At 41.1% G+C, this 14,622-nt stretch overlaps 1 protein-coding gene across 1 annotated transcript; it reads right to left on the bottom strand.

Annotated features, from left to right (window-relative positions):
* Positions 1-1,089: 1,089 nt before the first annotated feature.
* On the bottom strand, positions 1,090-14,085 carry xpc (xeroderma pigmentosum, complementation group C). Its single transcript, XM_049580106.1, has 14 exons — positions 13,757-14,085; positions 10,551-10,952; positions 10,302-10,398; positions 8,810-8,894; positions 8,531-8,688; positions 8,265-8,385; positions 8,052-8,141; positions 6,732-7,577; positions 6,445-6,605; positions 5,180-5,261; positions 4,148-4,279; positions 3,852-4,021; positions 3,009-3,102; positions 1,090-2,816 (listed from the first exon to the last, which is right to left on the bottom strand). The coding sequence occupies exons 1-14, from the start codon at positions 13,866-13,868 to the stop codon at positions 2,493-2,495; spliced, it is 2,874 nt and encodes a 957-aa protein (XP_049436063.1). The 5' UTR covers positions 13,869-14,085; the 3' UTR covers positions 1,090-2,492.
* Between the last annotated feature and the right edge of the window lie 537 nt (positions 14,086-14,622).

Below are 14,622 nucleotides of genomic sequence, written 5' to 3'. Positions count from 1 at the left end.
TTGCAAACCCTCTGTTTCGTCATGCAACCCACACCCTATTGTCTTTCATCATTGCATGAAGGTTGCAAAAAAATCCCTTCAGCATACACATTTGTTTTGCTGTCTGTGCTTTGGAGATTTTAAGCTCTGTGATATAGTAGTTATTTGTTAAAGTACAGCAGTTGCAGAGTAGTTTAGCCAGGAGCAGGTAGTCTGTGGCACAGTTGAACCATGAGGTGTGTTCAGGGCATAACATCACAGTCACATCACCATGATGTAATTAAATATCAATACACAAATCATCCTAATTAATCAAATTAAACTGACTACATTACTATGTTTGATATTCAAACCCTATCATAGCACCATCATTCCACATATCGGTGATGTATATGTACATTTATTCTAATGTATAGCAAAGTGCCTTTCTCATACACTGTTACATTATTACCTCACATTTGGCTTAGTGTAAATCATAGCAATTTAATTCTGATAGCAATGTTAACAGTATTATACTTATTTTGAAGTTTAGACATTGTCATATTAAAAACTGCACAGGTCTAAACTGCTCCTGTTACTTCCTTTGCCTATATGTGGCACAGTTTGGACTGAAACTGCAGGTACTACAGCTCTGCAAATGGATGCAAACATTACTCTCAAGTGTTTTAGATCTGAAGGTATAGGACCCGTGGCTTTATAAACAATGCATTACCCTCTGTGCTCCTCAGCAGCGCCTGAGAGAAGCACAGGGTCAGGTCCCTGGGGTTAATGCATTGGTAAGTGGTCTTGGATTGCTGAGGAGGACGATACATCAGAATCCAGTGCAGCTGACATTTGGTGTTTACGCACACAAGATGTCATTCACAACAGTTCAGTCATTACTGACGCAAAATTACACACTCACTTCACCACAAAATATTCATTAGCTCACACTGGGATTTTCATGACACACTGAGGAATTGTGCAAATTTCTTGAAAGATATTCAAACTTTTAAACATAATCATTATGAGGTTAAACCATGTTTTAAAAACTGTCTAATAAATGTAACAAAAGCAAAGACAGATGACAAAATGTATTTTATAAAAAGACTACAGCATTCAATTTGGTGGTTTTGCTTTTTACTGTTATTTCAACATTTCTTAGAAAAATATTTTTTTTATACAAAAACGGTTTATTATTTGAAATACAACCATGATCTGAGGTGTACAAACACATGTAGAGACACAAGGTGTGAAACAGTGAGCAAAGTGTGAAAGAGCTGAGCAAGAGGCTGAATGTGAGGGCTGATACAGAATACAGCAGAAACAAGTGAACTTTTGGGGATGCAGCAGCCTAACAAGGAAACAGACAAAAAGAGGAAGTACAGTATTTGTGAGAATGAAGATAGAGAGCATGTGAGCGAAGAAATCATTTAACTTCTTAATTACTGTGATTTTCATGCTTAATCCTCAAGAAAAGAGTCACTGCTCCATGTGTGCTTCTGCCTATCTGTGTCAGAACATTTACATCAACTCAAAAGTGCACAGCAGCAGAGCTTCACGGCTGTTTGTGCTCACTCCTGAAAACGTGACAACTGGGAGATACAAGGGTTTTCACTTAACAGCAACAGTACAAGTTCCTGTTTTCATTGTGTCAGGTTACATAGTGTACAGTCCAGCCAGCGACAATGGCTGTGGTCCAGTTCGTCACATGGTGGCAGGGTTGGGGAAACACGCTTGTATGGACTGAGATGAAGTGAAACAGTAGCCGGTAGTGGTGCCACTACAAGCCAGAGGAAATATAATTATTGGCCTGTATTGTTTGTAGTGTTGTTGGTACATGGACTATTGTGTTCACTTGACACACAAGCCATCAATTCAAGTTGGCAAAAGCTGTAAATGCAGTTTTGTGTGCTGAACTGAGAGGGAAATCATGCCCAGCAGGCTCAAACCAGCACTGTGCTGATCGAGTTTTGGAGCAGACCCGCTGAATACTTGGAAGAGAGCTGAGTGTACCACAGCAGTGCATCGTTACGCACTGGTATAATAAGGACACTCCCCTGTTTTCACATTCATGTTGAGTTGTCGCCAAGGGAACCTGATAACAATTTTCGGCATGAGTGTCAACTTGCTGGATTTGATATTCATCACCTTGTGCATTTTTTCCCTCTGGCATGTACTGCATTTATACTGAGCGCTCATATAAAAAGCTAACATTACAGTGCATGAGCTAATGGGAGTGTGCACAGTGATGGTGGAGACAGCAGGTTTAATGCATGTATTATCACCGCTGGGAGAAACAGATCGATCTGCAGATCTGTTCACTACTAAACATTCCTCTCCTTCCTCTTCTTGACCAGACTTACAAAAACTGATTCCAAATTTTTTTCTCCTGTGGCACACTTTATGCTGCTTTCAAGGTATGCGAACAGCTGCCAAATTAAATATCAGGAGTCAGTCAGTCAAATTCTTTTTGAGAGCAGAGTGGAATCAGTCTTACTTTAACTTAACTTGGGGGTTTTGGATCTCCTGCATCACACTTTCTCAAAAGGGAACATATGTTTCTCTTGTCCTCTCTTTTCACGTTTTGTCGTCGTCTTCTTCTTCAGTCCACTGATGCTCCCTCCATCCTCCTCTGCTTGTCTGTTCTGGGGCCAGGACATGGCCAAAGTCTCAGCTGCCGTCTTATCTGAAGAACTTTCGCCCTCAACCCTCTCCTCATCTGACGAAAACCCGCCGGTCTCCTCTCCATGAGCGAGTCCATGGTTCTTCTTTCCATAACGCTGCTTAAGTCTTTCTTTGATCAGGAGCCCCTTCACCAGCAGAGTCCAGTTGGAGAGCGCTCTCTTCTCTTTTTTCTAGGAAGTGTAACAGAAGAAAAGATGATGTGTTTGGGTGCTGAACAGGTTTTAAATGACTGTTTTTACATTAACTTGAAAGTGAGCTGGTTCTTAGTAACTAAATGTGTCACCTTAACTGCAAATTATCACAACTACATGGTCATAGAAGGTTATTAGCTTCTACACAGTCAGTCAATCTTAAACACACACCTCTCTCTCCCTCTGTTTCTGGAGCTCTTGTTCTTCCACCCAGGCTGCTCTGAGAATCTCTTCATGCTCCTCACACACAATGTAACCATCAGTCCTGAAACACACACACATAAAATATTGATTTTGTCCTTGACATTTAACATATTTTCATAAAAACTACATTTATTTCATATAATTTAATGTGACAAATAAATGTATTGATTTTAGGCCTTTCTTCTCTATTAACACCTTATGAGCAGATTTCACAATGTGCAGACTATGGGCTGTTGACTGATTTCATTTTGTTACTTGACTGATCTTATTTTAAATATTTAAATCATACTTTCCAAACGTTTACAATGGCGTAATTTTACCTGAGAGAACAAAGAGAAAGAATGAAAAAGTAGAAACTTTACTGAGCTACAACAAGAGCAAAAAATTAATTAATGTGATGTAACTGTGCAGCGATTTTTACAAGATGTATGAATCAAAACACACTAACGACATCAACAAGAATCAACATCGTTGAGAACAATACAGCTTAGAAAGCAACTGATCTAAGCTAAGAATATGAGAGTTAATTAAACACTTGACATTTTGGCAATGATCATGATTCAGGTGTTTTCTTAGGATGTTTAATATGAAATAATGTTGTAAATAATATTCTGTGTTCTTAGAAAAATACCCTACGTTAGAAAGAAGCAACTGTTAAAATCACTGGCAATAAAAAAAATAAAAATCAGATTCAATACAGTGCTTTTCTTGAACCCTGAGACTATGATGGGACTGAAATCACTGACATCCTCCTGTACTGATCATATCCCCCTTCTTCCTTGTGTTTTATGATGTTATATGTTATCTTACACAGCATGCGAGTATCCTCCATGGAAGTCAAACCCCGTGACCGCAGGGGCGGCGTCCACGCTCAGCTTCCTGGCCACGCGGTTAAGGTTAGACAGCCTGAGGTGAACACAGCCCACCGGTAACATACAGGGCTTAAACAGGTAGACGTTACCATAGTCGTTTCGGGGAACCTGAAGGGAACAGGCACAATAGATTTGTAAATAACACTGCACACATTTGACTGAACATTGTCTTTTGAAATGAATGGTTGTGTATTTAATATATGTGTATATATGACAACATTTGACAACGGTTACCTTCCCATCCACAGCTATGGGCGGCTGATACTCTTCAGTCTGCCACTCTCCAAACAGAGCCAGGTCTTTCTCATCCTTCTGCTCAGATGCCATCCTGGCTTTACGGGAACGGTTTGAGAAGCCCTTCACCATCTGAGAGAGAGTGAGACAGTGACATGGTTACATACACTGCCTTATTACCTACTCAGTTCAATCATACAGCGACCAAACAAAGCAATTAGAGTCCTACCAAAGATTTAATGAGTCACCACAGACAGGTTAGTCTACCAAAAGTCAACTAAAGGCACAAAACCATGGCTCCATCAGTGTACATAAAAATGTATGTAAATGTATGTATGGAAATTACATTGAAATAAATTTTCACAGTCACTGAAAAGAAAACAGTTTTGCAAAGTCGCAAATTTAACTTTGGTAATTGTGTTTAGGATGCATTTATTCATAAACAAGTCATGTATTCCAGTTTGAGATACAGAGGCAATACTACCTGTGCACTGCTATAAAGTACATCTCAGTGAAATCTGCATAAATCTGCACTAACTACTGTCTATGCTGCAGAAAAACAAGAATGCTTCCACTCAAAACTGAATAATATGCTACACAGCGAGGTAAAACTTTGCTCTTTTGAACCGTCAATGCATTTTTTGGTGACAAAACACATGGGTGACTGCATGTAATTTTCACAGTTTAACTAGACCTCATCCACTTTAATGTTAGGAGGGAATATATTGTGAAAGAATGATGGTTAACTCTGTTAAAACCGTGTGTTTAATGGTTGTTTAAACATCAGTGCAGTGTTGATTTACATTTAAATGAATAAACTGAGACCAAAGTTTCATTCTGTCCCTCATTCCTTTTTTCTCTTATTTGGTATCATCAGTCATGGATCGTGCAAACAAAGACTGCTGGACTTTTTTGCGTAAGTGAGATTAAGTTTGAGAGGAACTGAAATAACACAGAAACTGAAAGAAGGGAAGTGATGGATAGATGAGAAAATAAAGAAATAAAGAAAAGAAACAAATCAAAAATATTCACCTTATACGGCTCCTCTCCTATCCTGACAGTCCGTGCCTCTTTCAGCCAGGTGTCTCTGGAGTGCAGGGTGTGCACACAATCCCTACAGAGAAGGACAATGTAAACACAATAAGAATAAGGAGAAATTGTTTATTTTTTTTAGACTAAAATTCACCTGAAGAATTTGACTTTTGATAAGCCCAATGCAGACTCAATGTTTTGAAAGTATTAACAGTGCCTAACAAACAGTCAACAGCAGTACTTATTTACTATTAGCACATCACTATTAACATGTCAACACCACAGCTTCAAGCACATGACATATTAGCCAATCAAATAGCACCACCGGGTGGACACTGATGCTCACAGCCACCATTAATTCAGACATGCAGGTCATCATTAGCAGTGTCCCAACTTAGGTAATCGTCCAATGCACTGTGACCTGGACAACATCACCTGAGGATGTACAGGTGCAACAGCAACAATTAGTGTTGTTATTCACATGATATGACACATGATATAATGCTGCCATCATGCAGTCTGGTAAGTTAACGTTTGGGAGAGGTTACTCATTTCATATGTAGGTTGGCAATGAGCAAGTTGCCAACCTAGCAAGTTGCTTGTTTTGTCTTTTTGGTCCTTTCTCTGTAAAGCATTGCACCTGTGAAAGTGCATATTCATTTACACATAGGCTATTTAATTTACAAGTCTTTAAAAGACTGATTTTAATTTTCTTCATTGAAAGAAAAAGGAATACCCCAAAAGATATACCGCAGCTGTGACACATTGCTTACTGTTGCCATGGTGGGTGTTTTTTTGGCACCTCCTGTTCAGAATACATAATGAAGGTGTGTCCTTGAGACTGAAACTGTAATTCTCCCACAATGAGAGGGTCTAACTTCACGGACACCTAAACTCAAGCTGCACTCAGGTGCTTCTTCTGGACTCCTAAAGTAAAATATTTTCAAGTTCATGACCGGGACTATGGTGTGTATACTGGTTGTAAACTGGGACTACTTTCATTATGACATAGTTTACAGTGCGATTAATGACGTTGCAGTTTAACGACCTTTTTCTTTCCAGTTAAAGTAGTAGCTCACCCACTGACAGATGACCACATGTGTGCAAATACCCAGCAAATAAACAGCAGTCATAAAATTTACAGACCGCACAGGACTTGCGTGAACACCCCGTTAAACAACTGATGTCTCATGAGCTCCTGAGGCCTGTAGAGTAACATCTGCGGTCCCTTAATTCAAACCAAGTAAGACTGTTTAATCACTGACCTGGAGTACACCGCCTCTCCCCTGCAGTATCCCAGTATAGTGGCTGTCTGAGGGTAGATGGCTTCATATTTAAGCAGGTGTCTCTTTAAGGCGTACAGCGGGTGGTTCTTATACTCTGTTATTGAGATCGGCAAGGGTTTGCTCAGCAGCTTCTTCTGGAGCTGGATGACCAACACACAAAGAAGATGGGTGGTATCAATAAATATAAAAGTGTTAAATCAGATGTACGTGCATAGAGTAAATCATTGGATCTGTCTGGTCTGAATGTCTGTGTGTCTCTGTCTCACCTCTTTGTCCTCCCTTCTGTCCCTCTCATCCTCGGGCCCCAGTAACGGCTCAAGCGTTTCCTCCCACCAATCCTCATCCACCCGCCTCTTCCTGGTCGATGTCAACCAGGTGGGGTCGTACTTTCTCCCCAGGTCCTTCACAAAGCCGTCACCATCCACTGACACCACGTACGTCACTGGAGCTGTTGCATTCTTGGAGCAGAGATGAGGCATCCCAACACCGTGCTCCACATCTACGCAAACCCAGGACGAAGTTTTCTCCAGATACACCTCCAACCACTCGTCCGCCCCAGGCCCCTCCTTCTTTTTACCACCCCGCTTTGTTGTGTTGCTTGTTGTTACTTCTTCCTCATCATCTTCCTCTTGCTCTTTGCCCTCCTCGTCTTTCAACTGTTTCTTCCCTCCACTGCTCCTCCTCTTCGAAGCTGCAGTGTTCTTGCTCTTCCCTTTCCCCTTCTTCCCCTTGGTGGATTTAGCCCCTCCCTCTGAATCCTCACTGTCCTCCTCGCTTGTCGCCTGAAACTCCTCATCACTAAGCCCCTCCTCCTCCTGTTCCCCTTCGCTGTTACTTTCTTCCTTGTAGCTGACTTTTGAGGCGATGCTGCGACGTTTAGAGTTCTTCGGTCTCTGTCCTCCTGATGTCAAAGCCTTTTCCTCCTCCTCATCCTCCTCCTTTATCTCTTTCTTCTTTGCTTTCTTTCCTCCTCGGTCGCCCTTTACCTTCCCCTCTCCAGCTGGTCTTTTGGTGCCAGAGGAGACCTTCGGCTTAGAGGAGGTGGTCTTTGAGGTTTCTTGGCTTGTACTGCTCTTTTTCGGGGCACCAGGAGATGTTTTAGCCCCTTTACCCTGAATAAAGGACAAATATAGTTAGATTTTGTGTATAGGAACATAAAGAATCTAAAAACTGATTACCAGGTAATTCAGTGTAATCACTCTAATGAATAGACACATGCAGAGGCAAAACTATGTTTAAAGGAATACTTTACCCACAAAATGACCATTTTTATATCAATCAGTCACACCATTTCGACTTGAATTCATGGATAACACTTGCAAACCTCTGGTGACCAAAGAATCCAAAAATTTCAAATATTGTTGATTAATTTAAGTAAATGGGGACTGTGCGTAGTAGAGTAACACACCTGTCAGTTAATCAGGTGGTGTCACCTATGAATTTCAGCTGTTGACCACCATACTGATACCCTGAGCACAGAGGCTGAGAACAGAATTCTCTCTACATTAAAATGAAGTCACTGACTGAGAGCGGCTGCTGCAATTACATCAGTTTCCTCTAAAGTGCTCAATAACAGATCAACGTACCTTGGCTGATGGGGGTTTGAGAGGAATCGGCTGCAAAGAAAGAACCAATCTGCAAAAGAGCATCAGAGACCTCAGGACCAACAGGAACAGCTACAGGAAACACAAAACACACAGGAACATGATTATTTATCCAGTCTGTTGTGCCTTTGTTTGTTCACTCAGAGGCTGAATTTTACTTCAATAACTAGTCTAGTCTTGTGCCAAAATACCAACATGAGTCATCTCCTGGTGGTTTCTAGCTGACAGACTGGCGAGCCGTCTCTCCAGCAGAGCCCGGGGATCCGGACGCTCCTCACAGGGAAGACTGGGGTTGAGGGTGAACGTTGCTTTAAACCTGAGAAGGAAGTGAGAGGAAGAGGAGAAAATGGAAATAGAAGAGACAATGGTGATTACACAAAGGTAACAGATAAGGTGATGGTGATGACTGTGGACTCTAGCTTCAGTTACCAAAATATATTTCACATTTCACAAGCACACACCATTTGAGCAGACCAGAGAGGTAGTTTTGGTCAATGCGTTCCTTGGCGACCATGCTGTAGTGGGAGGGCAGCAGCGAAAGAGTGATGGCCAGCAGGTCGGGTTCACTGCACAGACGGCTGCGGAACATCCCACTGGCTATCAGGCACATCAGGTGGACCTGAGAGACCAATCACAGGTTTGCAATGACCAAAATCCCACTGTGGTGGCTTCAAATCAGACATAGGATTAGCAAACAGTGATAAGAAGAATATAATGAAGAAGAGAAGATGTGTTTTCACCTTATGTGTATCTATCAGCACATCCTTCTTGTATCGGTTCATCATCCGCCTCAGATACGTCTCAAACTCTGCCTGCCTCTTTTTTCTGGCCAGTGAGAAATTATGAAAATATTATAGTAAAACAGAAGCATGTTTCCCCATAGTGTACACTCACACAATTCTAAAATAATTCTGTATATACAAAGTTGCACCCTTCCGCAGTTGGAAACGCATAGTGTACGACTGTAATCAGACTTGAAAATTTGCAATGGTTTTCTTAAATATTCCATGAAGACGGTGGGTCTGCAGGTTTGAAATAGACAAAATTAGGACTTAAAGGAGCAGCGTAGGACTTAGTGGCATCTAACTCAATACCACTCCCCTCCCCACTCCCTCTCTGAGTGTGTAGAAGAGCCTACAGTGGACGTCAGGTGCATTCACACAACCAAATTCAAGCTGCCACTTCATCATAAAAATGTGACAGGCCCTCTCTAGAGCCGGTGTTTGGTTTGTCCGTTCTGGGCTACTGTAAAAACACTGCAGTGCAACATGGCGGACTTTGTGTAAGAAGCTCTGCTCCCAGTGTACAGGGTTCCCACATGTTTTCATGGACCACATTTTTTAACTTTTCCATGATTTTTCAAGGACCCGTGACAAATTTTTTTTCTTGTCCTGTGTGCTCAGAGTTTTACCAAAGTTAGCTGGAAAACATAGAGGGAGAGACGGGATATGGGGAGAAAAATGAAGAGATGCACGTGATGGTAAACAAAATGTCACACATCAACGCATATTAGAGCTACATAATGTCAACAGCTTCAGAAAATAAAATTCAATTCAATTCAATTCAATTTTATTCATAAATCCCAATATCACAAATCACAATTTGCCTCAGAGGGCTTTACAACATACAACATCTCTCTGTCCTTGGACCCTCACAGTGGATAAAGAAAAACTTTTTTGGATAAGGAAGCTTTTCCAGGCCTAGCAACTGTAACTGTGAAATTCCTCCACCTTTCCAGGTTTTCCATGACCATGGGAACCCTGAATGTACATATAAAGGCCTCACTCTAAGCCAATAAATACAGGAATCTTAGTTCAGATGAATCAACACTGATGAAAAAGTATCTAAGAATATTTTATTTCATTTCTGCCAGTAGAGCCCTTTAAATCCTACACACTGGAACTTTAGCTAAGTACGAAAAGAATCAGTTTCACGTGGAGTAAGCTCACAAGCAGCACTCTCAAGAATGCAAAAACCAGTCACAGAAAAGAAAACATTCTTCAGGCACTCTAAGGCAGAACTCGAAGAAAAGGAATCTTAGGAGCCCTTAGGAGACTGAATAAAGGCTTAAAAATACTTGTTCTACCTGAAGAATGTTTCCTTTGCAAGACTCAAGATGTTTTCTAATGTATTTAAAATGAGGTGGATTTTACTGAACCTAAAACAGATCACAGCTCAATAACGACACTGTATCTAACCTTTTAATACATGACGACACAAATGTCCACGTACCTTTTCCTGACCTCAGGAGTCTCGATCTCGATCTCAACTGGCTGAGAGGGCAGGACGGGTTCTGGTGGTTCAACTGGACCCGGCGGCTCAGAAAGCTCTGATCGACACAAACACACTCAAATAATTCTGTCACTTCCGTCTCCCACTTTGATCCCAACATGCTGTAACACTTGTGACAAAATATTTTCCAACTTGCTCACATTTGCTCACACACAAGCCAACACTGTTTTCTGCTAATCCCTCACTCACCTTCCACTTCCTCCCAGTCATCCTCGTCGTCCTCACTGTCCTCCTCCTCCTCCTCCTCCTCCTCCCTTTCTTCCTTCTTTGTTTGCTTGGCTTTCACCATAACCACACGTGCTGGTGATGTCACCATCTCAAAGTCATCTTCACTGTCCTGCTCCTCCTCTACTTCCTTCTCTGTTTTCTTGGCGTTCAACATAACCACGCGTGCTGGTGATGTCACCATGTCAAAGTCATCTTCACTGTCCTCCTCCGTCACTGGCGACTGGAAGTACTTACTGGTTTTGACAGCGGTGGTAGGTGTGGATGGGGTGGAAGAGACGTTCCCTGCTGCTCGTTTCGTGGAGGAACGTGGTTTGGGTTTGACCTTCCTCTTGACGTTCTCCTCTTCCTCCATGATGCTATTACCTGGAAGGACAGACAGACAGAAATATGTTTCAAGCTAAGTGGGTTGAGTGATGATGAACACTGAGGAGGTCTTCTTCTTCTCACTCTTTGTAATGCCTAACAGAAGTACGATCCCTCTAAATAAACAAGATCACCATCAGAGACTATCACGCTTCTGTCAGCCTCCACACTGCTTTATATATATTGCGAGCCACAGGATATTATTTCAAAGGAAATTTGTTAAACAAAAAGTGAAGTGGTGCTGTGTTTATCTCATTGGAGCCACAGGAAAAGATTGTTTTCTGCGAGATTAAACGCTAAATATGTGTAAACAGCACAGTGGTGGTGGTGGTGGATGTGGTCCTCCTCACAGCAGGAAGCAGAGAGGCTTCTGGGAGTTATAGTCGTAGTCGATAAATAATTTGTCATAAAACATGAAAGACATAGAAAGGCATCAAACACACGCTTCCAATCATCTCAAACAGTCTCATTTGTTTATGATAAGTAAGGCTTGACATCAATAATAACTAACCACAAAGAAACATTCAAGATAACAAAATTATGTGTATGCATGCAGAAGGTATGCATATACATGCAATGTATGGTGCATGCTTTACACGTACACACACACACACACACACACACACACACGCACACAAACATTGAGGAAAGAAATGGTCGCCTGGTTCCACACTTACAAAAACATGTTGCATGTTTTGATGAAGTGGAGCACAGATGTGTATCTGGGCCAGCAGATCCACTCGAGTAACCATCCATATCACCCGTGCATGCACCTGCACTCTGGGCGCTCATTCAGTGTCTTTTTGGGTTTCTTTTGGTGGCGTCAATAATAAAACAGCCACGTGTGTGAACACAAATCAAACAATATTCAAAATGTATGTATTTTTAACCACTGAAGACCCTGTCATTATGAGAGCACTTACAAGGACAGACACGACATATTGAGGCCTAAATAGGATGAATTCCCTCCAAATAAACTGAACTGCCCTCAAAGGCTGGGCAGTAATTCAGTATCGGCTGTCAACTTTCAGTGAAATCATACTGCGATGAAATATGTGTTATGTATGTTGTCATTTCACAAAATTTTCTTGTCCCAAATCCCACTGAATAACTGTTTCCAAAAAAAGTAATTAAAGGGGAACTACTCCCATGTTTTTTTTTATTCATAGCTGTTTTTCCTACGGTCTATGACAGTTTAAAAAAATAGGTAGGAATGGTGGAAGATATTTTAGATGACACTGAGAGCACCCAGTTGAACGTTCTGAATATATGGGTACATTTCCTGTTTGAGAACTAAGAACACTACAATAGAATAAAGCTCATTTAAAAACAAGCATTCTATTGGTCCACGAAATCAGACTCCCACTCATCGTCTATGGAGAAGCTCCAGACTTTATACCCTATGACATCACAGGTTTGAGACTTCTCTGGTTTCTGGCTTTGAGAGAGAGTAGCTCATGCCCACAAATATTGACTGAACTTTCCTAGGCCACCGAAATAATATATTGGAATTTTTTTATCCAAGTGGTGTTCCCCTTTAAAACCAGCAAAATTAGATATTAGAGGGGTTTTTCCACATGCGTGAAGGGTTCTGTCCAATGTATGATTTTGTTTATTGTGCAATCATGTTTTCATCATCTTCAGAGTATTTAAAAAATATGATCCATTTTAACTTTTAAAGACACAGAGACAATGTTACACGCCTTCATCTCTTCACGCCTGGATCACTGCAGCAGAGTCTTTTCTTGCCTGAATCAAAAATCTATTGATCGACTCCAGACTGAACAGAATGCTGCTGCCAGGCTTTTAACCAAAACCAAGATACGTGATCATATCACTCCATTTTTAGGCTCTCTACACTGGCTCCCAGTATGTTTTAGAATAGATTTTAAGACTTTATTTTTAAGGATCTTCATGGTCTCTCTCCCAGCTATCTCCGACCTCTTAGTGTCGTGCATGCAAAGGCGTACTTTATGGTCCTAGGTCAGGTCATTTGTCTGTTCCTGAGGCCTGGCAGAAAACTAAAAGGGACAGAGGAGTGTTTGCTGTCAGGGCCTCGAGGCTCTGGAACAATCTGCCCGAGGAAATCAGGTCGACGGAGTCAATGATCTGTTTAAAGTCCCTTCTTGAAACATACTTGTTTTTAAAGAGCCTTTCCTGATTTTACTTGAGGTTTGAGCTCATTTAAACTGTCCTTTACTTCCTCAGTTTTTATATTCCAACGTGTTTATCAGTTCCTTTAAAAGTTGTTGTTTTCATGTCTTGTCTGTTTTGATTGTTGACAAGTTAAGCATTTCATAACTCTGTTTAAAGATTATTTTTATCCCAACTGTTTTATGTTTTTTCCTCACATTTTACTGCATGTATTTCCCACGTCACACTATATGATATTAGAAAAGTATCTCAGTTTAGTACTGCTGTTGTTACACTCATTGATCTGTATCACTGAACTTACATCATTAACAATAATTTCATGTATGCATGCATTTTAATTCTAGTATGCAATAACAATCAGATATAATTCATAACATTACAACCATATAAAACAGGATGCTATCAGCAGGATACGTGAGTATACTCCTCAAATATGAACTTTATTTGTTGTTACAGATGTTGTTAGACTGTTTGTTAGACTGTTAGAATGAGCAAATCACACTAGATAAACACTGGTCAGCAACCTAGATGTGGTTTTCCCATTCATTTTTTGGATGCAAACGTCACACATCCTAGCAGCAAACAGGCAGGATGTAAATATATCTGTATACATCAGATGGTAGTGATGCATCAGTCCTAACTTTTCATACCTGCATCTTTCTTCTTCGCTCTCGCTTTTGCTCCGTTGCTCTTTGCCTTCAGCACCTGCTTCAGTTTCTTTGTATCGGCCTCTGTCTCTGCACTCTCTCTCCGCTTTGCCATCCTCTCTTTCTGTCTTTTCTCACACTTTTCTGAGTAAAAATCACTCTCTCCTTAAATTTTAGATGTTTTCGGGAAAAACTAGACGGGCAGAAGTCCCTCAGATCTCCACATGGTGTTGGTTCAGGGCAGGGAAACAGTAGTTATCCAACATTTCACTCTGCAGCTTTCATAACACAAGAAGCTGAACTCCGGTTGCATTTGGAGGCAGGACGCTGACGTCACATCCGCTTCTTCTTCTTCGCCGCTAATTTTGTACCTGAAACCAAGCGGCCCAACTCACCTTCTTCTCGTTAGTTTTCCTCACATCTTCAGGCTGAAACCAACATTTATTCACACCTCTGCTGCTATCGTAACTGAAGGGCAGCTTTATATATAAATTGTGTATTCTTTAAGCGATGTAATACCACATTATGGACACTGAGGGGCGATGTTGTGCTGCAGGCTATAAGAGGTTTAACTACAACAAGTCACAGGTGAGATGTTCATGAGAGGCCATTGTCATTGTTCCAGCTCCTCATTCTCCTGATAATTAAGTGTCATCTTGAGCTCTGACAGTTTTTTTGCAGTGACATATTAATAACTACATTCATGGGGTTTCATCAAAGAGACACTCATCGTGCCAGGTGGCAACAATAGGGTCTGTTTATTTTTAGATTTGAGGCACTTAGCCAGAGGCAAACATAATGAGTTCATGTAGAATAAATCCAGCCTGTAGAGCCACAATATTAGAGACAGCTGGCCTGAGAGAGACAAA

The sequence above is a fragment of the Epinephelus fuscoguttatus genome, linkage group LG7 (genome assembly GCF_011397635.1).
Source record: "Epinephelus fuscoguttatus linkage group LG7, E.fuscoguttatus.final_Chr_v1".
In the NCBI taxonomy this organism is placed as follows: Eukaryota; Metazoa; Chordata; class Actinopteri; order Perciformes; family Serranidae; genus Epinephelus; species Epinephelus fuscoguttatus.
This window is presented reverse-complemented; position numbering and strand designations above follow the sequence as displayed.

Bases quoted from the DNA above. Each gene is read 5' to 3' on its own strand.
- xpc (XM_049580106.1), bottom strand. From the start codon at position 13,868: ATGGCAAAGCGGAGAGAGAGTGCAGAGACAGAGGCCGATACAAAGAAA. The intron at 10,953-13,756 runs GTATGAAAAGTT...CTGTCCTTCCAG, and splicing joins AGCGAAGAAGAAAGATGCAG to GTAATAGCATCATGGAGGAA. The intron at 2,817-3,008 runs GTGTGTGTTTAA...TACACTTCCTAG, and splicing joins AGAAACAGAGGGAGAGAGAG to AAAAAAGAGAAGAGAGCGCT.